This window comes from Sphaerodactylus townsendi, linkage group LG08, assembly GCF_021028975.2.
Source record: "Sphaerodactylus townsendi isolate TG3544 linkage group LG08, MPM_Stown_v2.3, whole genome shotgun sequence".
Taxonomy (NCBI): Eukaryota; Metazoa; Chordata; class Lepidosauria; order Squamata; family Sphaerodactylidae; genus Sphaerodactylus; species Sphaerodactylus townsendi.
In genome coordinates, this window is record NC_059432.1 from 65,266,763 (window position 1) to 65,292,276 (window position 25,514).

The following is a 25,514-nucleotide window of genomic DNA, read 5'->3' on the forward strand; positions in this document are numbered from 1 at the left end:
TGTAAAATAAAGGTACTTTAATAGCAAAATTCAACAATGAACGTTTAGCTATTATTGCTGGTCTGTTCAAACAGCTGCCACAACTCAGTCAGCACAGTCTCAGAAAACTCCATACGATGCTCACAGTGTGGGCAGGCACAGCATCCAGGAAGGCTCCAGCACTTGCGCTTTGTAACGCACAACCTCTTCGGTAAGCCACAGGTCTTTGGGCCTGCTGTCCACATGGAAACTCACGTTGAAGCAATCTGAAGCACTCCAACCCCACTAGCCAGGGGCCACAGAAACATCCTAGAGGGATCTTTGCTTGAGGCCACACATTCCTGCTAAAGCACATTTTGGCTGTGAGCAAGGACATACACCTTGCTGCTCATCCCAAAGGGAATGGCAGAAATTCTCTGCTGTTGAAGGACCCAGACCATCTGGAGATCCAATCCGGCACCACTGAGGGTAACCTCTGGTCATGCATCTGCACCTCACCGTCGTGTTAGTTCACTCACGGCCTTCCCAAGCATCTTCCCTCTGCTTGGCCTCCAGCCGCTTCCGCTCTGCAAGGAGAGAGTGACAGTGAATGGGGAGGTCAATGTGGGAAGCCGAGGATTTGGATGAGATCACAAACCTTCACCACATCTTTGGTACGCTGATGCTTTTTTTCTCCCTTGGCCTACTAAGGCTGTGATGCCAACCCTGCTTCTGTGGCATGCCACACTGCTGTCTCCAAAAAACTGTGGTCCACTGCCCTGCTGGCACTCAGGACAACGCACCCTGTGCTGACTTCACCTCATCAGTATGTTCCTGTACCCGGATGAATCCATCCAACATTCCAGTGAGCTGCATTTCACCTTTGCTAGCATCAGAGATTTTGCTCAGTGACCCCAAGGAGAGGCCAGTGGGCTGAGAGGAACACAGACACCAAGAAGCTGGCAGCTGCAATTAAAGTAAATTAGCTGTTCCTGTGCATGACCTATACTGCCTCCTGCAGCTGGACCGGGTTCTCAGTTCTATATCTCAGAGCAGTAGTTTGGGTTGGAGTACCATCTAGCGTCCAAAGTTGAACACTGCACTATCTCATTCCCTAACTCCCAAGTTCCTTTTCTCCCCAAGTGACTGGCAAACAGGGCCAGTTGTGCCCATATCTCCTCTCACTTGACCCTAAAATACATTGAAGAATGCTGAGGACTACTCTCATTAATCCAGGGACACCTTTGGCTTCTTCCCAGGACTGCCAAGGAAAGAGGAACAGAGAATGAGAATCTTTCCCTCTTCTCAAATGGCCATGAGAAGGAACAGCCTACAAAGATATTACCTGAGCACAGTAAAAGAAGATATGGTAAGCCAAGCCACCTGCTCAAACACGAGGCTACAGTGACCTCGGCTTTCCTTGTATGTGAAAAGTTCATTTTGTAAAGCACACGTTGTCACTGGCAGCAGAAATGGCAATGGAAGCGTTTGCACTGATTGCTGGAGTCAGATCCTATTCAAAATGCTAACGCTGAAGCTATGGAGGAAAGCAGTCTTTATTAACTTCTGATTATGCCGGGAATGTCACAGAGACCGAACGTAATCAACACTCACACTCCAGCTGGCAAAGAACAATTGGGCAGTGACTAGCAGACTGGCTTTGGCGGGGAGGGGCTTCTTGAGAATATTCCACGGTAAAGGGAAGGTGTTTGTTGTGTTGAACAGAATTATCCAGGGAGACTGAAAGCAGGAAATCAAATCAATCACACGGAAATTTATCAGCTGAACTAACAAACAACTGTCCACACCTTTCTGAAGTGCAAAAAGCTTGTTTTGGAAGTTAGGAATCTAAGACAGTGGAAGTTGGACATCTAAGACAGCTGAAATATTTACTTGCTTAATTATCATCTTCTGATTATAATTTCTGCCCGAAGGGCCTTTGAGAATCTGAAACATGGTGTCCATGAGGTCATTCCAGGTTGGGGAAATGGTGTGGAAGGGAATAGGTCTCAGTTGAAAGTCCCACCCTAGCTCCACTACTATTAACAAAGAAAAAGGGCTTGGGAGCGCCGCACATGGACTCTCCAGCATATTGTCTAGTTTGGCCTCAAGGTTCTCTGTCTCCCAGGATTAACATATGAGATAAAAGGCCATCCATCCTCAATCACTGATCTGTCCAAATATATTTGATTATTTCCAGAGATTCTGCTGCTTCAGGACAATTATTCAACTCTGTTCCCACCCTCTACATAAAGGCTTTTCAATGACTCTGCCCCCATTCCTGGAGTGTATTCCACGTTGCAAGACATAATCTCTTTAAAATTCTCAGAGATGCTGAACAAACAAACATGGGGCTGAGAGGGATGTTCTAATCTTTGACTGCTGTATCCAGACTGAAGTGGAGAAAGACACAGACATCCTGGGAACGTGCAAAGACCTTACTGAGCTCATTACGGTTTCCAAGCAAGTAGGGCAAAGTGGTGCATTCTCCAGCCAGGCCAGCACGCTCCATCACTGTTATCTGGCTAGTGCAGCCGAAGGCCAGGCAGCGAGCCAGCTGCCATCCCAACAGAAAGGGACAGAGCCATTAATGGATACAACAAACAAGGGACAGCGGAAGAACTCAAGGAGGAGTCATCTGTCAGGAGGCTTCCTGTATCCCAAAGCATGATGGGAAGGGGGCACAAGACTTTCCCCAGCAAAGCCCCCTTTATTCCACTTTGTTGTGCATTACTTTGACAGCAGTGAATGGGAAGACTGTCTAGCTGAGTGCAGTGAGGGCACTCCTTTTCCCATATGCAATCTGAGAACAGGGTGATTCCCTTGTTCTACACCCTTGCATTTTTCAGCAAGGCACATGTCGTGATCCAGAAAGCAGAGCCCAGGAGATTCCCTGAAGTGTGTGATACCAGGAAGAACACATAGGTGGTTCAGATGAGTTGTCATCCTACTCTGAAGCAGCCAGCTAGGCCAGGAGGACTCCCCAGGGGTTCCCAGAATGTGGGCAGTAAGTGAGAGAGCAGCAGCCTTGGACTAAGACATTAGAAATCCCCAAGGAAATACAACACAATACAGTACAACAGTGAAGCTTGGATCAGTACACCTTACAGACTGCTCTGCACAACATTAACTCCTGTCTTCCCCATACCATTAAACGTAGTGTGTCTCCTATGACTTACCTCGGGCTGCCTGTAACTGCTGGCGCTCGGCTTCACGTTCTGCCTTGCTCTGCTTGCTCCGCACACCAAGGGCTCCTGTCACCAGCCTCCTGGCCAGAGCAGCTGAAGTCTCAGGGCGTTCTTTGGCTGGCTGCAGGAATTCTAGAGAAATTGGGAAGGAAAGGCAAAAAGGCTCAGTACTGACTCCCAGAACGATTCGTTGTTCTCCTTGGTGAAGAGGAAATGAATGAAAGGTTATCCCCTTTGCTGAAGCAGAGGCTGCCTGAAAAGATACAAGCCATGACAGAAGGAGCAAAACAGCAGCTGTAGCTGTGAAGCTTCCCTTTGCCACAGATACACCAAGAGTAGAAAGCAGCAGAAAGAGACCTCTATGAAGCCTTCCATATCAGATGTAATGTATTAACTGGTTTTAGAGTAGAAGTAGGCATCAAAAATATATCACAGTGGACGTGGAATCCTGAAACAATGACAGAGGGAATACAACTGGATGGATTTAATATGTGCAAGCACTGGCAGGATCACAGATTAGGTTGAACAGGAGTATCTAATTCACTGAAAACCATATGACAAAATGTCTAAAATGTCACCTACCTGCACCATTCACTAGCAATAGGGATCTATCTGCCATTCACTAGCAGCAAGGATGTTCGAATTCCTGCCAGTTTGGCTCACTTTCCGTTCACCAGCAGTGATCAGGCACCCAATTAATTGATGGGCTGTTCACAACCCATTCAGGCATGTGGCAAGCTAGGTAGCAGTTACTTGAAGCAGCCATCAGAAACTGATGCCTGGGGCTTGGGCTGGGGCTCCTGCTACAATTCCAGCTCTGATCTTCCGATGGGGAAATTTTCTGTGTATTGAACAAAGTTTTGTTTTGTTTTTTGAGGGGGGGGGGGGATCAGAAGCCAACTCCCAGATGATCAGCTGACATCCAGGCTCTTTTGATCTCCGTTCCTGGAAATTTTGCTACCTCTTGCGAAGATGCAGCAAACTGCGAAAGCAAGGTAGTATTAGTGACGTGTAAAGGCACAGACGGCGTCGCGTCGCGGCGTCTTGGCGACCATGCTGCAGGCGCTGGTAGGTGACCAGAAGCCCAGCTGATTTCCCTTCTCTCCTCCCCACCCTAAGCTATTGGCATGAGTTCAGAGAAAATGCGAGAAACAAGTTCTTTCTCCTCTTCTGTTGGCAATGTAGAGATTAGTATCCCTTCTGGCCTCACCAGCATAGGACCGGGCCTTGGACTTCGCAGCTCTAGTGGCCTGTGATAGTGGACGGGTTTTCGCTATCAGGTGCTTGGTGCTGAGAGCATCTTGAGCTGTAGCAAGAGAAGCAGAGATTATTTGGGTAATACGATGAAATGGATGAGACTTCTTGCCTGCTGCACACAAACCCCCTTTCCAACCAGCAAGAACACCCCCTGGTGCCAGGCTAAAGTTCCTACCTGCAAAGGGGCTGGAGAAGATACCCAGTGCATGCGTGTCATCAACCCATTTAATGTCAAAGCCTTTCTTCCTGATGGCAGAGAACAAAAGAGAGAGAAATTGGGGATGTCAGGCCATTCTTGGTGGGGGAGAAGAAAAAAGAGTATAGAGCTCTCCTCTTCCTGGGGGGAACCTTTAATAAGATGGGGAAAGCTGTATCTTTGCGCTCTCAACTTCTTACCAGAGGGCAGAAAGGTTATCTGCTCTGCCAGGACAGCACTCCCTCAATGGTAAGCCATACCAAGGCATAGGAGGTTAGCTTTGGAGCAAGGCAGGTGCGACAGGCTTTGAGTCAGGGAATGCCTCCACACCTATGGGGCAGTATTATGTATACAGAGCAGAGGGATGGGGAAGGGAAGGTAAAGACTTCAAGGTAGTAGGCAATGGAAAGGAAATCTCGGAAGATGTAAAAATTTCTCATGCTTATCTCTACCCCTACCCTCAAAACTAGCACAAAGGAGAAGCTGTAATTGTGGGAAATGGGTCATACTACTCACTGGTAACTGCAGAAAACACGCAGCAGGTCTTCTGTGCGGAATTCTGGTGGGAAGTCATAGATCTCAATGACGTGTGGATATTTGGACTCGCTCAGGTCCAGATCAGCTGGAGAGTGGCGGTAGTAGTCAAAGCGTGGCTCCTGAAATCCTGAGGGAGGTGAGGCATGGCCAGACAGCTGGAGGAGAAAGCAATGAGTGACAGTCAACCAAATGTGCAAAGTGACACATCAGAAGGGCCTCCTACCCCTCTCAAAGCAGAACGCAAATTTGCATGCAACTCCCCACATACACAGCTGTCATTTTCAAGGAACTGACCCTTCACCAGATCCCCACCCTGCAAATGAAAATCACACACATGTCCTCTCTCAGCCAAACACTCTGGACTTTTTTGGCAGCCCTGAAGCTGGTGCACTGGCTGATTGATGGGACCAGGGGCTCATGCGCTGGAGAAGGATTGATGGCTCATGGGAGATTGGGAATTATTGATCAGATGCCTCCTGCTGCTTGCATACTTCCCTTGTTTAACATTTCCCTCTGCCATTTCACCAGGTCCAGGGAGGTGGTCCCCCTCGTTTCTAGAGGAGAAAGCTGGAGTGAGCTTCTGCGCTCAGCAAGTACACGTCTTGCCCGTTCAACACCCCTCGGGAGAGACTAGCTACACCCCAATCAACTCCAGGAGCAGCTGCATACTGTAACTCAGTATTCAAGGCGGATATGATGTTTGCAGTAGCTAAACGGGTAAGACCAGAAGGAGCATGAGAAGCATGGGAAACAAGAGGCAAAGACCCAGACACAGCAGCCTTCAGAAAGGCACAGAGAGCAAGGCAGTGTGGCATGTGGAGGAGACCTGTCTTTTCCATCGTGGCTACTGCACCCTAGCAGATGCTGAACCAGAAAACACAATAGTGCTGTCAAAGTAAATTCCACACGGTAATGCAGCCACCAGTCAAGGGCAAAGAAGGGGTGAGTCTGCAGCAAGAGGGACATCAAAGAGTGTGTGCCATTGTAGGTTTAACAGAAACCAGGCGGTGAATCTAGACACTATGAAATTTAGTGCTCAGATTGCAACAGCTCTACACCTTAGAAACACATGAGGGAGTACGGCAATTGCAATGTTGAGTAGCGAAGCAGGCTATCAGAGACCATGGACTGCACTCTGCATGAGCACCCCTGCCCTTCACAAGCCACTGGGTGCAGAAGAGGTGACACAGATGGCTGGGGGCCACCTACTGAATAGTGGGGTGATGAGAATGAGCACGGCATTTCACAAAGTATGGAAAATGCTTTATGATGCCTAATAGAGGAGGGAGAGCTTAATGCTCGGCATGCAACACTGATCCTTGCAAAACTTTAATTCTGACCACGACGCGCCTACTATGAGGCTATTTAGAGCCCATGTGTTTCCAGCGAAGCAGTTCATGCACGGCCTTTTATTACAGCAAATATGTCAGCAACGATTCACACGCCGAGAAAGCGAGCCCATTAATGCCGGTGTTTCCTGCCTTGGGTCAGTTACAGGAACTGCGCGCCCTTGTGCCACATTAACACAATCCCAGCCTCCTGCTCTCCGCCTCCTTCCCAGAGATCGCTAATGTTCAAGAGTTGTCCTGTGCTGGGAAAGGTTCTGCCAGCGGATGCACAGGCAGCAGGGAGCAAGAGGACACAGGAAATGAAGACTGTCTGCCACGGCTCAACGCTTTCCAAAGATTTATCTGAGCCGTGCGCATTCCAGGCATGCAGGGCAGCTTGCCGCAGATTCCTGCTCAGCTTTTGAACTGGAAAAATGGAGAGGCACAGGGCTGGGTGGCGAAGCCTCCTAGCCCAAGAGGAGTTACAGGCGTTTCAGTATGAGGTGGGAATGTGTCCTCTTGAGCACCCGTGCTAAACTATAGCTTACCCTATGTACACTGGCTACTTGTATTATCCCCAGTGGCAAACACAGTCTTTTCCTGAACACGATCTTCTTTAGAGATACATTATTTACAGTGGTTCCATGTTTTCCACGGGTGAATGAAGGAATACACTGCAGTGCACTACACAATTGAGAGGACAGCTATGCTGCTTATGGGTACAGGGGGAAACCACTGAAGGGAGATTTTCAGAGTTCAATTACAAATGACAGGGTTTCCCCCACCTAATTTGGATATGTACATCACCTAGCCATATTCAGTGAGAGATGATGGGTGGGTGAAAAGAAAAGTGGTTGGGCTGGATGGCCTTTTCAGGATCTGATTTTGATTTTATTTTTTCGTTGCTTTTTTATCCTGATTTTGTGAAATGAAAACAAGAATACCTACATGGCTTCAGAGAAGCGAAGATCAAGCACAGCTGTCTCAGAGATAAGCCTCCCTTGTTGAAGGAAAGTGGGGGGCTGCCAAAAGGGAGAAACTCCCTGATGCTCCCCTTGCCCTCTCCAGACTGTCAGTACCCTAACAACAATCGACAGTCACAATTACTAGGCAGAAAGAAAATGCTACACTGTTGTGCCCATAGAAGGCACAACAGTGCCTTCTCAAAATATACTCAGTCCTCCACGATCATTGCCTTCTTTTAAACATAGAGCACAGGTCACTGGAAGTGTGAGGGGAGGTAACCTGTCAATTTCCTGTGATGTGCAGGGGGTTGGACTAAATGACCTTGGAGGTCCCTTCCAACACTATTGTTTCAAGTATGGATGTGCATCTGGATAGTTCCCAACAGAAACAATAGCTGAAATTCCCTGTATAGTATCATATCATGTACTTCTCATTGGAAAGTAAGGGAACTTTGTGCATTGTATTAGATTTGAAATCTCTGAACGCATACACCTAATCCCAACTATAATATCTACAACGAGTACAGTAGGTCTTCCGTTCCCAACACACATGAACTCAAACTGTTACCTGAAATGATGGGGCCCGCCCCCTTTTAGAGTGGGGAATTAGCGGAGGGCAGACCTAATGTAGTGAGAGGCCGGGCAAGCTCGATATCATTGTTGCCATCGTTTATGGGGATGGGTCTCCACAAGAAATCAGCACGAGAACCGAGTAAAAGATTAACAATGTTACTAAGGAAATAAAAATAATAAATGTACAAGTAGACAAAGCAAAGCAAACAGAGAGTTCATACAGTCCTAGAATGTATATAGAATTGAGGGGATAGCTTTGGGAAAGCAAGGGATTTGGAGGGTAACAAGGATATAATTACCTGTTCCTGAAGAGGGGGTCCAGAAAAGCAGAGTCCAGTGCCTGCACTAGAATCCAAGGAAGTGGGATAGAAAGCAGAAGGCACACAGCACAACTGAACCAAAGGCAGGCTCAGAAGTACTGGGCACTGATTGCAGGGTGGGCAGATGGTTTACAGAAAAGGTCAGGCCCTCTATCCATGCTAAGAGAGGCTATCTTTCCGGGACAAAGGAGGGCCTTTGTGTTCCGGAGGAGATCCAAGAGAAGGACACTTAAGTGTTTGGATACTTAAGTGGCAGAGTTTGACTGGACACTTGACTTAATGTTCTAAGCCAGAGTGTGATTGGAGATAGAGAGAAGCTGACTCAATCACAGTTTCTAGACAATGCCAATGTATTTGAAGGTGGCCTTGAGAAAGGTTAGTCAGAAATTAGAAAAATAAGATTAGTATTTCTGGCAGGAATTCCTTGATGAAATTATAGTAGCATACTCTTTTTTTCATGGAGGCATGTAGACCACAGCTAGAGATGGAAACTGGCTTTCCTAAACTGGAGCATTGTCTCCCTTTAGGAAGAGAGTGAGGCAGGTAATTTTGAAAAAGCTGATGTTGACGAAGGCTAGTCCAGACAGGGTTTTTTGTCTTTATGGGTGATACTGAGCTAGTGGGGAGAATGGCACCCCATCTTGGCACTGCACTGCCAGGCAATCCCAAGGGTTGGCAAGATAGGTAGAGTCTCTGTTGTCTTAAAAACAGGGCTCTTCCACCCTGCACTGATGTTCAAACCATGATACCATGCAAAGTACCTTCCCTGGGCTCTGGAAAAATCTATTGCTCTCTTCCGCAATCTCACTTCCACACTCCCCAATCACAGTGAACTGATTCCTACGTAGCACAATGAGTTATACTGACCTTGGCACAAGGAATTAGAGTAAGTTTCTCACTGGGGCAAGCAACAGCACAGACATAGCTTTATTTAGACAATAGTTGTTTTCTCAGGGTTTTTTGTCTATTTTTATCTCACCTTATTTTTCTTTTTTAACACAAGCAGGAAGATATGGATAAGTGCATATCTGCATCAACACAACCACAGGGCTAGAACTGCAGAAGCCAAACTCTGGGGTTTTTTTTGCAGGAATCCTGTCTGTGAACTTTCACCACATTTTCCCAGCATCTCTCCTTCTCTAATACCCAAACTTTGCACTAGCAGTTAAAGGAGAAGCGTTTTAAACTGACACAGGAAGTTCTTGAAGTAGCTTAGTATACCTCTGTGAGTAATTTGCTGCAAGATACATGCAAATTGACCCAAGAAGGGGCATGTCTGCAGTGGATACTGCAGTAAGTTCAGGAGCAATTGTTAGGACAAATACATCCCAGCAGATGTTATTTCCCAGAAGCTTTTAAAATATGTTCTGCTTCTTTTATTCATGAAAGGCAGCTACACCACATACCAATATTTGTCACTTGGGTGGCACCTGATTTTCATTCTTGGCAACCCAAGTGTTTTTTTTTCTTTATACAAAATAGCTGGTGAAGTACAAGAGAGACATGCATTAGTGGAATTGGAAAGGACAAAAGTCTTCCACTGTACTTATTCCTGGCTATTGTCCCATTGTTTCACCTCTGCTATGGAAGCATTTTCTTGCTTTCTTCCCCACCTGCTAAGCGATTTTTTACTATTATACTCATCCTGTTAACTTTGTCGGCAAATTTCATGCAGCAGATGGTAAACCTCACCACTTCATGACCCCGTAGTCCAACTATTTCACAACCTTGTCTGAAGGTTCTCTGCCTTTAAAAGAGATGGGACACATCAAATAAAATGTAGGGCTAGGGGGGGAAGTATGTGTCGGTGTGTTGATGTAATTGCAATGGCACAAGCTCACTGTGTCTTAAGGGGAAAGAATCAAAACCCCAAACGCCAATTCCAGGAGGAAAACATTCACAAGCCATGGAAATATACACAAAGACTTATCCCAGGATAATGAGTGATAATGCTGAAAAGAAACACAGCTGGACTGGATATATTCTAAACTGTTCCTTGTTATTATTTTTTTCTACAGCATGATACTCCTGCCATCCAATGAGCAGGCTATCTTTATTAAAGTCTTGTCTGTGAGATTAAAATAAGATCATGCCACCAAACAGGGTAGATAAAGCATCTGCTTGTTTGCAGGCCATGCGAGTGAGTCTCTGGTGGGTACCTTGTCCAGATTGGTAGGGGTGGCCCCGGATACAGTTCTGAAGACACCACATTCATAGCTCAGCGGGACTTCAACATTCATGCGGATGGTATCTCACCAGAGTCAGCCCAAGAGTTTGTCTGCCTTGGGTCTTTCCTAAATCATAACTGGTCCAACATGTGAAAAAGGCTACACCTCAGACCTAATCTTGGCTCTGAATCTTTGAGAAAAGGTTTCATTTCAAGGATAGAGGTTTGCTCTAAACCATGGGTCGTCACTACCCACTCAAACCCAAGGTCAATGTGGCTCCAACACTCTGCAGAAAAGGAGTCCACCCATGGTCCACCCATGAAGGCTTATCACCCCTACTGGATTCCAGAACACTCCAGGGGACTTTAGAACTCAAAACAGGTGCCCTGCTGAGGTTGTAGTAGGAGTGTGGAATTTGAAGCTCCTTGAAGCGACAAGGTCATCCCTTTACGACCTCTCCTGGTTTACCATGGAACTAAGTGATCTGAAAAGGGTTGGGAGACAACTAGAAGGGTGCTGGCAGAGAACTCATACTGAATCTGACAGATCACATTATTGAGCTCACCGTGAGACCCATGAAGCAGCAGTGACAGTGGCTAAGAAATGTTTCCTCTCTTCTACTACTGCATCAGCTAGTTTCCTACCATCCCAATTATTTAAAGTAACACTACATCTGCTGAGTCCAAAAACTTCATTGTATCAGAACCAATTAGTTGTCATACTTCTGCAAAGATTTTGCTGATAAAATATCAACGATACTCTGATTTAGATGCTGACTGTAACACAGGTCCAACAGAAGAACTACCTAATATTCTGCTTGTTCTGTTTATGGACCACTTTGACCCAGTTCCCATGATGGATGTCAACAAACTCCTGGGATCTGTGAAGACCACTGCTTGTGCTCAGAGGCATACCTAGGATGGGACAGCCACGACGCATGCCCTAAGCACCACTTGACGGGGGGCACCCCTTCCAGCCAAGACCTCCACCGCACCAGATAGGTCCAGCTTTAAACAGCAGGCTCAGCCTGGCAGGGTCCAGTGTTGAATTGGACTGTAGATGCAGCATGCACAGTTCAGTGCTGCACCTGGCCAGACTGCAGGTGACAGAAGGGAGGTGAGGGATTCTTAGTGCTAGTCTGAAGTACTGTTTTCTATATAGATGCCCCGCTTGTGCCTTGGATCCTTGTCTACCCTAGCCTCTAAAATCCTGTGAAGACCACATCAACAAATCCTTAGTATCTACTATAAATCAATCACTAAGTCAGGATACAGAGTGGCCAAAAGAATGTCCACTACTAAAAAAAATCCCTATATAAAAATTATGCAGTCAATTATCACTGTCTCTGCTCTTCTTGTTTGAAAATAATTAAGACAGCAACAGCAGACCAGCCCTTCTAGACCCTTTCCATGAGACAGCTCTGCTAGCTTTAGTTGACAACCTCTGGTTAAATGGAAACAAAGATCAGGCCTCCATGGTGTTCCTATTGCAGTGGTTCTCAACCTTCCTAATGCCGTGACCCTTTAATATAGTTCCTCATGTTGTGGTGACCCCCAACCCTAACATTTATCCATTTTACAGATGGAGAACACTGATGCAGAGAGTCTTAGGCGACCCTGTGAAAGGGTTGTTTGACCCCCAAAGGGGTCGCGACCCACAGGTTGAGAACCACTGTCCTATTGGATTCCTCTGCCACCTCTGCCACAGAGGACCATGCCATCTCTTTCAGCACCAGGAAACAGAAGTAGACATCAGATTGTGAATTGGACTAGTTCAAATCATTGCCACTGGAGAGTTTTCATCAGTGTGGGACCTATCCTGTGGAGCCACAGGGGGCAGAACCCTATCCTCCATGATCTTCAGTCTTTATGTAAAGCCCCTAGGCCAGAAAAGTCATAGTTTTGGGATTGGCCATAATCAATATGCTGATAATGCTCAGCTACATATGTCCATATCCATCCCTCCTCCTCTCTCCCCCTCCCTCTCCCTCTCTATATCCTTATGTGTCCTTAACCAAATCTCCTGGTGATGCAGCAGAGGTCCTAAACTGCTGCCTATCTCCTGTAATTAAATAATTAACAGCAAACAAATTAAAACCAAACCCTGGGAAAACAGAAGTAATGCTGTTTGGAAAAGAGGAAATCCTGAAGGATGTCATACTCCCAACTTTCGATGGGGGTTAAACTGACCCTTGCCAACTCAGTTAAGAACCTGGGGGTCATACTGAACCCAATATTATCGCTAGAGAAGCAAGTGAATGCAGTTGCAAAAAAGGTTGTCTTTCAACACAGCCTAATTCAAAAAATGGCCCCTTACTCTAAGAAGGCTGATCTGCCTATCTGTCATGGTGACATCAAGACTAGACTACTGTAATGCAGTGTATATTGGTTACTGTCCTGCGCCCAGGGCGGGGTCCCCTCCAGGACCCCAGTTGCCAACCCTCCTTCCCCTGCCCGGCTGCTGGAATCACCGGCCTCACTCCCGTTCTCCGGGGAGTGGACTAACTGAGACAGCCGTCTCAGCCACAGGATGCCCCTGCCACCCACGGGTGGCCCAGGGTCCGCAGAACGCTAGGCCAGGCGAGCAGGGAAGCCTCCCTGCCAGCCCCTGCCTTGGCAGCCGTTCTCTCCGCCCTGGCTTTGGGCTGTTCTGTCTGCCCGCCACTCCTCCTCGTTCCCCTGTCCTTTCCCTCTGGCCTCTGCTCCTTTTCTCCCTCTAGAGCAGGGGTAGGGAACCTGCGGCTCTCCAGATGTTCAGGAACTACAATTCCCATCAGCCCCTACCAGCATGGCCAATTGGCGGGAGGGCTCCTTGTCGGCCGTGCCGCGGCGGGGCTCTTCGTTGGCCGCGTTGCGACAGGGCTCGCCGTTGCTCCGCCCCCCGGCCGGCTGACCGAAACGTCAGGAGAGAATGCTGCTAGAACACGGCCATACAGCCCGGAAACCACACAGCACCCAAGAAGTAATGCTGTTTGGAAAAGAGGAAATTGGCCATGCTGGCAGGGGCTGATGGGAATTGTAGTCCATAACATCTGGAGTGCCAAAGGTTCGCCACCACTGCCCTATTGAATAATTTTGCATCATTTAATGTGTTAAGACTTAAGTCTTGTTTCAGTTCTGTTTTTAGACTTCTGGTTGCTTTGACAACCCAAATCCTATTTAATTGTTGAATGTCCCATCTTGCTGATTAAATTGGGCTCACTCTGTGTAATCTGCCTTGAGTCCAAGTGAGAAAGGTGGATTATTTATAACATAAATGAATTTGTGTGGACCCATCCCTTACCAGGATGTTATACAGACTGTTATTTCTGGGGGCGTTCTCTGATTGTAGCACTGTTCAAAGAAGCCATTATTAAATACTGAACAAAAATTTACAAATCACAAAATAACCCTGCACAATCTTAAGTAATCTGGGTTTCCCCACAGCTTGGTTGAAAGTCAGTTTTCAGGCCTTGCCTGGTTCTTCTGGGAATATCTCCTCCTCCTCTACCATTTTGCTTATTATACATTCCCCTTAATATCCAGAATTGGCTCATTTGAATGCAAGCATTTTCTAGCGTGCGGGCACTAATTCTCACTTAAAGGACAAGCACAAACACAATTGTTTGATAAGAAAAAAGACTGTCTATAGGAGGCCAAATCCATGCCTGGGGTTTATGAGGCCCAAGGACAAAGCACCGAAATGCACATTTGCAACAGGACCGTTCCCTGCCTCCTCATCCCTGTTTATATTCAGGCATTCCGTCGCACGGCTGTTGCTCCCCCTGTGACACCAACCCAGCCTGACTGTTATAGAAGAGAAAGATAAAGACACAGTCCTGCCAGATAATCTAAATTGTTTTTCCTTTCCTTGTGGCTTCTGACATCCAAAAACTTATCCTGTCTACTTCTCAGTCCAAAATGTTATTTTTTTTTGTCCTCCCCTTGATTTGGAATCTGAATTCTTAAGAAGCCCAGCTCACTCTCTTAAACTCAGTACATAGCTATGGCAACTCTGGTTGTTAGTATTTGTAAACACTCACCTGTAGGGGGAGGGGGAGGGCCAGTTCCCGTGTTCCTATGATCGCCTGAGAACTGGTGCATAACATGTTATTTCTGCCTGAACGTGTGGAACTGGCAGCACACCAAGGAAGAAGGAGCTCCATGTGGAAAGCTCCTGGTGAAGGGGGGGGGGGGCAATTCCACCCCTGCTGCCCCTTCTGAAGCCATGCAGGGAAGTTCCACTTGATGTGCTGGCATTTCAGTTTAAAGCGCTGGAATAACATGTAGTCCCTCTTGGCCAAGAAGTGCCAAGTGCCTAGGCTGGTTCTGGATTGGTAGGCTACCTGCCTCAAAAGGGAGATTTAATTTCTACGCCATTACTGATTGGAATAACCAGCAGTGAACCTACAGCTACTTCCTGTAAAAGCTGCCCCCGTGGAGTTTTAACAGCTTCCGTTGCTAGGGGCATAGGATAGTTTATGAGCTAACCCTTAGTAATGAGGCTGCTTAGTTAATTTCAGTGGTTCACAGGAGCTATTAGCAAGCAGAATCCATTCAGTTCAACCCTGACTCTTAAGCAGGTCTGGATGCACTTTGAAGCAATATTAGGATACTTTGTTACTTTAGGTACCTTTGTGTCACTCCAAAAAGTAGTGGGTTTATGGTATTGATTTAAGCTTTAATAAGGGGCTTTCAGCCATCTAGCCGACACTGAGATTTCCTTGTAAACCAAAGGCAAGATTGCACATTACCCGTGCTGAGCGCCTCATTGTAATACATTCAGAACTACCATTACAAGGCAATATGCTAACAAGCCAGCACCAATTAAAAACCTGCCATTTCCATGAAACTTCACGGTACATCTCTCCATGCCTCTTGGTCAGCACAATGGCTCTCCACAGCAACGCAGACTCCGTGCACAGTACTTCTCCTTGCTTTATTGCATGCATTTTATATACTGTCAATGGAGGACTGTATTTCTCTTCGTGTCACAGAGGCAGAGTCATGCTGAGTTTAGCAAACAGTTGGGAGCTTTGCCTACTGCAGGCATCGGCTGCCTTAGTTAATTGCTGAACTTCTGTGTTGACTGACTCCTCAGTCATTACTTGCGTTGAACGGTTCCCTAGGCAAGTGTGGCCAAGAAGGGTCACTGGCCTTGCCTTCCCAGCCAGGAAGTGGCAGAGAAAAGCTGAAAGAGGGGAGCAGGCCACCGGGTGGCAGATGAAGGCCTGGCTGAGTGAGAAGGGCAGCTGAACAAAAGCTGCCCAGGACCCACTCTGTTGGCAGGGGTGGCCACTATTGAAGAAGAATGGACTGTTGGAAACTCACTGTGAATGGTCCTTTTCCTGTTGAACGGTCCTTCTCCTATGGGAACAGGAGGACACCTTGCATGGGAGATTCCCACCCCTTCCTTTAGGGAGGCAGGACATTATTTTTCTTTTGCTTCCTGTCTCCACTAGTAGGAGTTGCCTATCTATTATTAGACATAACAATTTGGTGAAGGAGAACATATGATAGATATAAGAACAGGAAGCAAAAGGTAAGGTAACAATATAATTTTAGCTTTAACATCCACTTCAGTGTACAGATGGATAGATGATCATGACGACCCAGGAGGGTCAAGATGTCCTCATGTCCCCATAGGAGAAAGACCATTCACAGTGAGTATCAACGATCCGTTCTCATGATGGGGCAGGACACCTTGCATGTGACCTCCAAAAGCAGCGTCCCCAATTCAGGTGGGTCATTGATCGTGTATCCAGTATGTACTGAAGTTTCTGCAAAACTAAAGGTGTGCAGTTTGTAATGCCTAATAAAGATGGACACACTCAACCATCTGGTCACCTTGCAGATGTCCACTACATGGGCTCGATTTCATAGGGTAGCATTAGTTGCAGAGCTCCTAACAGAGTGTGCCATAAAGCCCTGGGGAATCTCTAATCGCTGTGCCTTGTAAGCCTCCATGATGCAGGCTTTCAAGGTAGAGCTCAGCACTGCTGCCAACATCTGTTTACCCACATGGGGGAGGGGTGAAGCTGATGGAGATAAATAATCAGTTTTTCTTATATTCTCTATTACGATGATAATGTCTTGACTGCCTTCCTGACATCCAAATGATGCCAGAGTCTTTTCTTGGGCTGGATGGGGTTACGGCAGAATGATGGGAGGTTGGTTTCCTGGCTAGAATGGAAATGGGAGGCCATCTTAGGTTTAAAGGTGGGATCTGTCGAGAGCACAACTTTGTCCTTATGAATTGTGCAAAAAACAGTTCTGACAGAGCCCTGAGCTCAGAGACCCATGAAGCAGACATGACGGCTACCAGAAATATTATTTTCATCCTAAGTCAACGAACCAGAATATCCCTGATTGGCTCAAAGGATGGCTTCATGGAGGAGGTTTCATGAAGGAGGTTCCATGAAGGAAAGTGGTGAAATTATGGAGGATCCATCTGGGACACTTCTTTGAGGAACCTCTGAAAGTGTGGGTGTTTATATAGACATGTCTTGTCATAACATGGCAACACTGTGGATAGGGCCGCCATCTGCCTTTACAAGGCTGAACTCCTGACACCTGAGTTCACCCTTCCTGGAGAAATTCCAACACCGAGATTAACTGAGGTTTGGAGAAGTCCACTTTCTTCCAAATTGCCCAGCAATCACCTTCCATGTGACATTGTACATGCAGACTGTGGAGGGTCTGTGAGAAGCTAAGCTGGTGAAAGTGACCTCAGAGGATTATCCAGTCTCCAAGAATATCTGCCACTCAACTTCCAGGCAGTGAGTCTAAGCCACTGGGAACTGGGATGTAAGACTCGACCCTGACTCAATATGTCCTGTGATATTAGAATGGTTAATGGAGGGATGACTGACATCTCATGGAGATCAGTAAACCATGGACTTCTGAGCAATTATGGGGCCACAACGATAACTTGGGCCCTCATTTCCCTGACTTCCTCAGTAATTTGGGAAGTACTGGAATCAGGAGGAAGGACTATGTGGCCTGGGGCCACATGGCCATCAGAACGTCTGTCGCTTCCACCTTCAGTCTGTAGAACCTCGAGAAGAATCTGTCCAGCTAGTGGTTGGTTTCTGAGGTGAAAAGGTCCAGGAGTGGACCATCCTTGGGCATATTAGTTCAAACAGATTCCTCTTCAGGGTCCACTTGGTCTAGTCAATCGATTGACAACTCAGCCAGTCAGCTTTCATATTCAACATACCTTTGAGGTGTTCAGCCCTGATCGAGCTGAGATTGGACTCTACCCAGTGAGTATCTTCAGGGCCTCTGTGTGTAATTTGGAGGACCTGGACCCACTCAATTGTTTATATACATCTTGCCGCATTCATTGTCTGTCCTCAGTAGAGGGTGTTGTCCAGCTATCTTTATCTTGAAGTGTATAAGAGCCAGAAAGACTGCTCTGATTTCCAAGATGTTTACTGGAAGGGTGGCTTCTGTTGCCGACCAGCAACCTTGAGTTGAAACTTTGTTTAGTACCGACCCCTCCCCCCCCCCACTTGAAAGGCTGGCATCTGTGGACAGCTGGAGCAGCTTCACTATATAGTATATCATGACCCTGCTCAGGTTGGCTGGGTTGGACCACCATGTTAGGCTGAATTTACTGGAAGTGGCACCTCCACAGTCCTGTCCCTTTTCAGCATTATATCTATCTGGAATGGATGGAAAAATCGCTGAAGTGGCCTGGCGTGTAGACCCCACTGAATAGAGTCTATAGTTGAGATCAGTAGGCCCACCAACTTGGCCAGCTGCATAATAGGAAATTCTCTGCTCTGGACGATTAATGTGGCAAGTTCCCTGATTCTCTGTGCCTTGGCCTCTGGTAGAAAAACTTGTTGCAAGAGGATCAAATAATCACAACCAGGTGTTCCAGCTTCTGGGTGTGTGACAGAGAGCTCTTCTCAAAATGTATTAAGCAGTGTGGTATTGTAGCACCAAGGTGGTGGTCTGGGTATATGTCTGAGCATGTTCCCTGGACGAGGATCTTATTAAGCGATTGTCCAGGTATAAGTGTACATGTATCCCCTGCTCTCTCACTTTGGTTATGGGGTAAGAAGGATCTTGGAGAATACATGCAGAGCCATGGACAACCCAAAAGAGAGGACTCAGAATTGATAATGCCACCCTTGAACCGCAAACCTCAGGAACAGTCTGTGGGGCTCTCTGATGGGAATGTGGAGATATACTTCTGTAAGATCCAGTGAGGTCATGAAGTCTCCCAGTCTCATGGCTTCCATGATGGACAAGGGGGTTTCCATCTGAAGTGCCTCAATTTTATGAAAATGTTCAGGAATTTGAGATCCAGAATGGCACTCCAGTCTCTGTTCCATTTGGGAACTGTAAGGAAGTTTGAGTATAGTCCAGTCTGTTGTTCAGTTGGGGAGACAATCCCTATGACATGAATATCTAAAAGGTGTTGGATAGCTGCTTAGGTGAGGAGGTTCTTTTCCTTGTTTTTGCATGTGGGAGAGGAAACAAAACACTGAAGTGGCATCTTGGGAAATTCTAAGGCGTACCCCTCAGCCACAACCTCCTGAGTCCACGTATCTGATATATGATTCACCCGATTTGGAACAAAAGAAGGTAGGCCCCAACCAGAATCTCATAGTAGTCATTATTTTGATTGATTATTGGCTCTAGCAGTTCTGTCACACAGCTGAACAAAGCGGCCCAAGGCTCACACTGTTGGCAAGGGGTATCTGGCTGTGGTGGCCACTATTGAAGGAGAAGATATTCCCCTAGGCCTAAGACAGGTCTGGGGATGCTGGAGAAGTGAAGGGCCAGCAGAAAGGAGGAAGGTCTGGATGTTAGGAAGGGTTTTAAAAGCCATGGGCAATAGAAGCCTGGGGTGATGGACAGAGGAGGAGGGTGAGAAGCCAGAGATGGCTTGGACAGATTGAGGACACTCCCCACACTCTACCCCTTAGGAAAGGCCAAGGAGGCAAGAGTTCTGCAATAAATGTAGTTATCTAGAGACTATGTATCCATGGAGTGAAAAGCATGGAATCCCCATCTCTCCTCTGTCTACTACATGTTCCTGCTTTGCACATGGTATGCGGTACTACAATTCTGCCTAGAGCAGAACACCCAGGACAAGAATTAATTCTGACCTTTGTGCAAGTATTCATACTCATCCTGACTTTATTATGAAGTGCACGGGCCCTTCACCTCACAAAAAAAATGGAAATCTACACAGAATAGATATATTGACTTATAACGTTACATCAACATGGAAATGGATTCTTCGGAATTCCAAAATTCTTCTCAAAAATTTAAATAAGCAAGTTACTAGTCTTCATAGATACAGAAGAGTATTGTGAAGTAAATGGAAAGTCTGTGAATTTAACTTTATTTTAAATTGTTTTGTTTTTTAAAGGCACAATTTTATGAGCTTTTCGCAACCTATAAATACCATGGAGACACAGTTGATCAAGATCAGATGAAAGAAGCATTGGTCTGACCCTAGCCATAAAACATACATTCCCTCATGCACATAGTCCCTCCATGAATGTATCATGACCCTTCCTCTGTTCTGAAAGAGAGTACTCACCCCCTCCAGCAACCGTGGATCCAGGCAATCACCATCATCATTGAAGAGAGAATCCCAGCTCTCATTTGTCATGCTGCCCTCCTCACTGAGGCCTGCAGGACCAACACTGGTTCTAGTGGGCTCCTCCCAGCCGGATGGCACACTTGGTTCGGCTTCCCCTTCCGCCCTGTCTCCAGATGGATGCCGCAACCTCATGTCCACATTTCTCTGGACTGGATCTTTCAATAAGGTCCCACCCCAGGGAGCTTCTGCTTGGTCCAGAGTGCTCCTGGGATCCTCTGCAGCTGGCAAGCATATCATCTCCTTAGGGGTACATTCCTGTAAGCAACTGGCAGCCCCTGCCTCAGGATTTTGCTTCCCATTCAAATTTTGAACTCCTAAAGAAAATATGCCCTCTCCTACTGTCAGTGAAGCCTCAGATTCAGAAGGTTTGCACTGATGGGTGTGGTGAGAGAAGCCATCCCCCTTCTCATGGCCACACACCTGCCCCAGTTCGCCCTCCTTGACGGTGCAACTGGCCAGATCATCCAGCCTCCCACAGGGCTCATCTAAGCAGTTACAGCCTGCAGCCACCTCTGAGCAACCCGAGAGTTGCTCGACTGCATTCACTGCTAGGCTACTTGTTGCTGTTTGGGCGAAGATGCTGTCACCCACGCCCTGAGGTACATTAGCCATGCTTTGATCAGACACATATTCAGCTGCATGACTGCATATTCCACTCGTGCTTTTCTCTTCATGCTGTAGGGTGCTATACTCACTCACTCCTGCTTGAGCCAGAATGCTCCCACTTGCCTCCTCAGCCACACTCACTTCCTTTGGGCCTAATTCATCTGGGCTGCTCTCAGGAGCACATTCCAACATGCTACTGTCATTCACCTCTATCTGAGCACAGCTGCCTATGCATTCACATGTGCTAGGTGTATTGTTAATGTGCCCTAAAATGCTATTATCGCTGCCTGCTCCATCAGATACTCTCTCACCTGAACACTTTGATGAACTATCCTGATGTGCCTCTCTGCTGCCTGTGGTTGCTCTGCCTGAGCTTCCAAACGTGTCTTCCCCACCTTCCCCAGTTAGTCCCAAATCACATTTGCTCAGCTGTTTCACCTTCCTGGCCAGCATATTCTCTTCACTCATCTCTGTCTGATCTGAGAGCCTCTCACTAGCACACTGCAGCACATGCTCACTCTGCCCTACCTGGTCTAGGAAGAATGTTCCTGCCTGCTTGCCCATCTCAGTGCTGCAAGCCCCTTGCCTGGCTGATGGAAACATCTGCTCTTCTTCCCTGCTGCAGTCCACACTAGTTAAACCTTGCTGGATTTGAAGGCTGGCCATTCTCCCCAGTAAGATGGTGGGGGGCACAGTGGTGTCCTCTAGAGATGCCTCTACTTCAGTGTTTGGCAGTGATGCTGGAGCCGGGTCCAGGAACCCAGGGAAAGGCAACCTTTTGGGCTTACGTAGGGGCTGTGGCTGCACTCTGTACTGTATCTTTGGACTTGAAATGCTTTGGTTGAATACATGGTTACAGTCTCTGGGTGTAGTTCTTTCATCTTCCTGGGGAGAGAGGACTCCTCGCTGCTCTCTATGAAGCGAGCCTCTCCCAGCTTTGGAACTTGGCCTTGCTTTAGGTTCTTTAATGATCTCCTTCCTGGGTGGACAATGACTCGCCCCTCCGTCACATCTGGTGGTCAACAAGGTGCTGGGTTTTGAGATTGCAATTTCACGCAGTGCTCTGGGAACATACAGGGCCATGTCTGGCTTCTTGGGCCGTATCCGGGTCTTCTCGGTATCTGATTGCATAGTGGGGTCGACACCTGTAACAGTGCAAGGCAATCAGTTCAATGCCCACATACAACAATGAAGACTTATGCAATGGGGAGACATGGAACAACAGAAATGAGGAGTCTGCTTAGTTTGGAATGGAAAAAGGCCCCCATCGTTGCCAGTTAATAAACAAAAGTGCATGGAAAAATAGAAGGCAAGTAGTAGAATGAGTTGAGATAACTTCCTCGGGGCAAAAAACAAGTGTGTTTGTGCATGCTTTTGGATTTGTTGTTATAACTACATTACAACAATGGCTGGATGTAGCCTGCAACAGCAAAATTCAGATTTTAGCTCAGAACCAGAGGCATAGCAAGGGGGGAAACCGCCCGGTCCATCCTCCGCTCCGTCCCGCCCAGGAACGCCCTTGCCCCGGAACACGCTCGCCACACTCCCACAGGGGCATCATGCCCCCCCTATCCCTTGGAGCTACGCCTCTGCTCAGAACACACACAGCAGCTTTGCCTTATTTACTTTCATTTTTAAGATTCAGGGTTTCAGTTAATGCAGCCAGATTCAGCAATAAAGCAGAATAAAAAAGACAAAGACAATAGGAAAAATGGAATTGAATATACTTTAGAGTGAAGAATAAGGGAATAGCCAATCACAGGGCAGGATACACCGGCAGTGTAGAACACTAAAGTGTTATCCACCAGCCTTTGAGAGCCTCGAGGAGAATCACACTTTTGTTCATGTTTCCAGATTGCTCTTTCCAATCACAACTGCACCTTTTAAAAAAATCATTTCTTGATTCTGTAGAAGGCCCCTTAATTGTGCCAGTGCTGGACCTTTCAAATGTGAAGCAGTTATTTGAATGTTATTGTTTACATTTAATCTGCATTTGGATCAAATATTTTTCTGAAGGTCAATTATGCAGCCCAAACACTTTTGCATTCAGAATATCTTCTTATTTATTGACTCACCTTCTCCCTCACCAACAGAGGGACCGTGGCAGGTCATCTAATATATGTTATCATCACCCTTAACAAAAGAGCTTTGTATAAAGGCTGGTACCAAAGACAACTTCTTGACCCTTAACAGAAGAACATTTCATACCGGTTGGGCTGTGGCTAAAATGACCCATGAATGGATAAAAAAGTTCAACAATCCTTGGGGATAGCACAGCAAATCCTTGGGGACATGAGGAAGGCATCTGGCACATGGGTGGCACATACAAGGAGAGGCAGTCTCTTAGCTATTTTTTGATCAATAGGTTGTGTGAGTACGTACTCCTTGCATCAGGTTTTGACAGCTTCCTCCTCCCTCGTGACTGCCTATTTCTATCCTTAAATGCCTTTCAGGCAGAGCTTCCTAGAAAGCAAGGCAGTCACACCCAATTAAGCCAGAGTAGCTTTGCAAAAGGCACAAGAGAGGAAAGAGGCATTGTTACAGACTCCTCCGAGATCCTGGATAGAAAGTTGTCCTTGCTTTTCCCAAAGACCGGCATGAATAAGCTTGCGCTCTACACAGCATCAGCACCCTGACTCCAGATGTTGTGATGTGAAGGTCCCTTTCTCCAGACGGTCACATCTCTAGCCCCAAATAATTTTTACCTCTACTCTGCAGGGAATCACAGCAATGCCTGTCATAAGCTTAGCGCCCTGCAAGGCACATAAGGTATGTATGAAGGGAGGTAGAAATCACTACATTTAGAACATAAGACGTTACTTCTCAAACTAACCATTTCATCTTCATTGTCCTACCTGATTACACAACGTTTTGTATCAGATTACAGCATGTCAAAGAAATTTGAGGATAAAACAGTTGAACAGAATTAGTTGCAACAGATCAAAATAGAAGTGCAAATTTAGTCCACACATAATTCCTAGCCCAGAGACCAACCAATACCTGTTTCCAGGTAAGAAGTAACCTGAAAGGGGAGTCCAAGCTACTAAGGTCACATGTGTGTACTTTGAACACAGGAAGATCAAGATGAGATTTAAGAAATCACAGATGAGTTGAATAAGAGCCACTCAGGACCTATATCCCAAGAAAAGAATAGCCCAAGAGCCAATAAACTCCCCTTGCTATCCCCATAGGAAATTATTAATCAAGCCTCCAAAGCTTAGAAAATAATGCCCCTCCATAACGCTCACTTCAACACGAAATGCCCAAACAATGCTATGGCAGGAGCTACATGAATACCAAGGGTGAAAGAAACAGGCTGTGCGGTACCATCTCCTCTTTTCAATCATGTTCCTATGGATATGCAATACGTGCAATATATAAACCCTTAAACTGACAAGCACCGAAAGGGATAGATTTAAGCCCCCAAAAACCAAGTCGTAAAAGATCCATAATATGTGCTAAGCATGGTGCATCTCTTCTCAGCTATGCCTCTGAAAATATATCACACAAACAGCTTTATATTAAGGTTCAAATGGCCGTGAAGCTGGAGCAGAAGGAGCTGCACTGAGCATTCCACATGTGGTGTCACCAATGCCTTCCTACAAGCACTTTCCAAGCAAGTGGACTTCACAACAGGATGCCTGATCGTGACTAGATATTGAATCTTGCATCGTATAAATGACCTTACAAAGATCTAAAACTTAGGCAGGAGGTACGCCTGCACTGAGAGGCCCAGATAGAAGGTGCTCACAGGAGGATGTGTGTGATAGATAGAGCACATGTATGCCTGTTGCACTTATGTGGTATGTTTAGTACAGCACCTTTTGTTCCTGATTCATTACTGTACAAATTATTTCCAGTTCTCAGAAAAAGAACCACTCTGGCTCCGAAGAAAGAAAAACAATACAGGAATGCCTGATCAAGGAATGACTGCTAAAAGTGACTTGTATCTCTCACACATTCTAGTACAGAAACCTGTTGCTGCATCAAGTAAGCATACTGCAATATGTTCTACATGAGGCTACCTTTGAAGACTGTTTGGAAGGTGCAGTTGGTACAGAATACTGCAGCCAGAATGTTGACTGGAGTGGGTCACAGAAACCATGCGACTTCAGCCTTGTTCCACCTGTACCAGTTCCCAGTTGGCTTCTGCCTGTGAGGTAGGTGAGGCTGAGAGAGCTCCAAAGAACTGTGTCTAGCCCAGCTGGCATGTGTTGGAGTGTACAGGCTAATCTGAATTCCCCAGATAAGCCTGCACAGCTCAAGCGGCAGAGCAGGGAATCAAACCCGGTTCCTCCAGATTAGAGTGCACCTGCTCTTAACCACTACATCTTTCCCCACATGAACCTACCTGTCTGCTCTGGTCATCTTCAAAGGCCTTGCTCCAGGTGCCCCTGCCATTAGAGGCTAGTCAAGTGGCAACCTTAGAAACGGCCTTCTCAGTCAAGGCACTGGAACCTTGGAACTCCCCCCCCACACACACACACACACAGAGATTAGTCTGCCTCCCTCTGACGTTGTCTTCTGCCAGTGAGAGAAGACTTATTTATTTCACTTCGTGTACTCCACCCCCAGTAGACTCTTATTGGCCCTCCTCCTTGGTTGTGTGTGATTGCGAAATGCCTTGATGTCGGCTACCTTGGGAACCCTATCTGGGTAGAAAGACAGCATGTAGATGTTTTAAAATAATTGAAGAAAAATGTTGGGAGCTGCTGTGACAGTGACTGTTCATGTTGGGAAACAGGTGGAGATATAAGACCAAATGTTCACCGTGCAGCAAATCAGAAGCGAGCCTCAGCCCATCTTGGGTCC

General features: G+C 46.7%; 1 protein-coding gene across 2 annotated transcripts; it reads right to left on the reverse strand.

Annotated features, from left to right (window-relative positions):
• Nucleotides 1-21,858, reverse strand: R3HCC1L (R3H domain and coiled-coil containing 1 like). Of its 2 annotated transcripts, XM_048506682.1 has the most exons (6): nt 20,034-21,858; nt 5,116-5,291; nt 4,579-4,649; nt 4,357-4,452; nt 3,138-3,278; nt 1-545 (listed from the first exon to the last, which is right to left on the reverse strand). In XM_048506682.1, the coding sequence occupies exons 1-6, from the start codon at nt 21,831-21,833 to the stop codon at nt 490-492; spliced, it is 2,340 nt and encodes a 779-aa protein (XP_048362639.1). In that variant the 5' UTR covers nt 21,834-21,858; the 3' UTR covers nt 1-489. The 2 variants fall into 2 exon arrangements, with proteins under 2 accessions (XP_048362639.1, XP_048362640.1); XM_048506683.1 differs by lacking the exons at nt 1-545; nt 4,579-4,649 and having other exon boundaries at nt 3,142-3,278.
• Nucleotides 21,859-25,514: the final 3,656 nt, after the last annotated feature.

Excerpts from the sequence above, each read along its gene's own strand:
- R3HCC1L (XM_048506682.1), bottom strand. The coding sequence starts at position 21,833 with ATGCAATCAGATACCGAGAAGACCCGGATACGGCCCAAGAAGCCAGAC. Across the intron at positions 5,292-20,033 it reads ATCCACGGTTGCTGGAGGGG|CTGTCTGGCCATGCCTCACC; the intron begins GTGAGTACTCTC and ends TTTCTCCTCCAG. Across the intron at positions 546-3,137 it reads GCAGTTACAGGCAGCCCGAG|AGCGGAAGCGGCTGGAGGCC; the intron begins GTAAGTCATAGG and ends CTCTCCTTGCAG.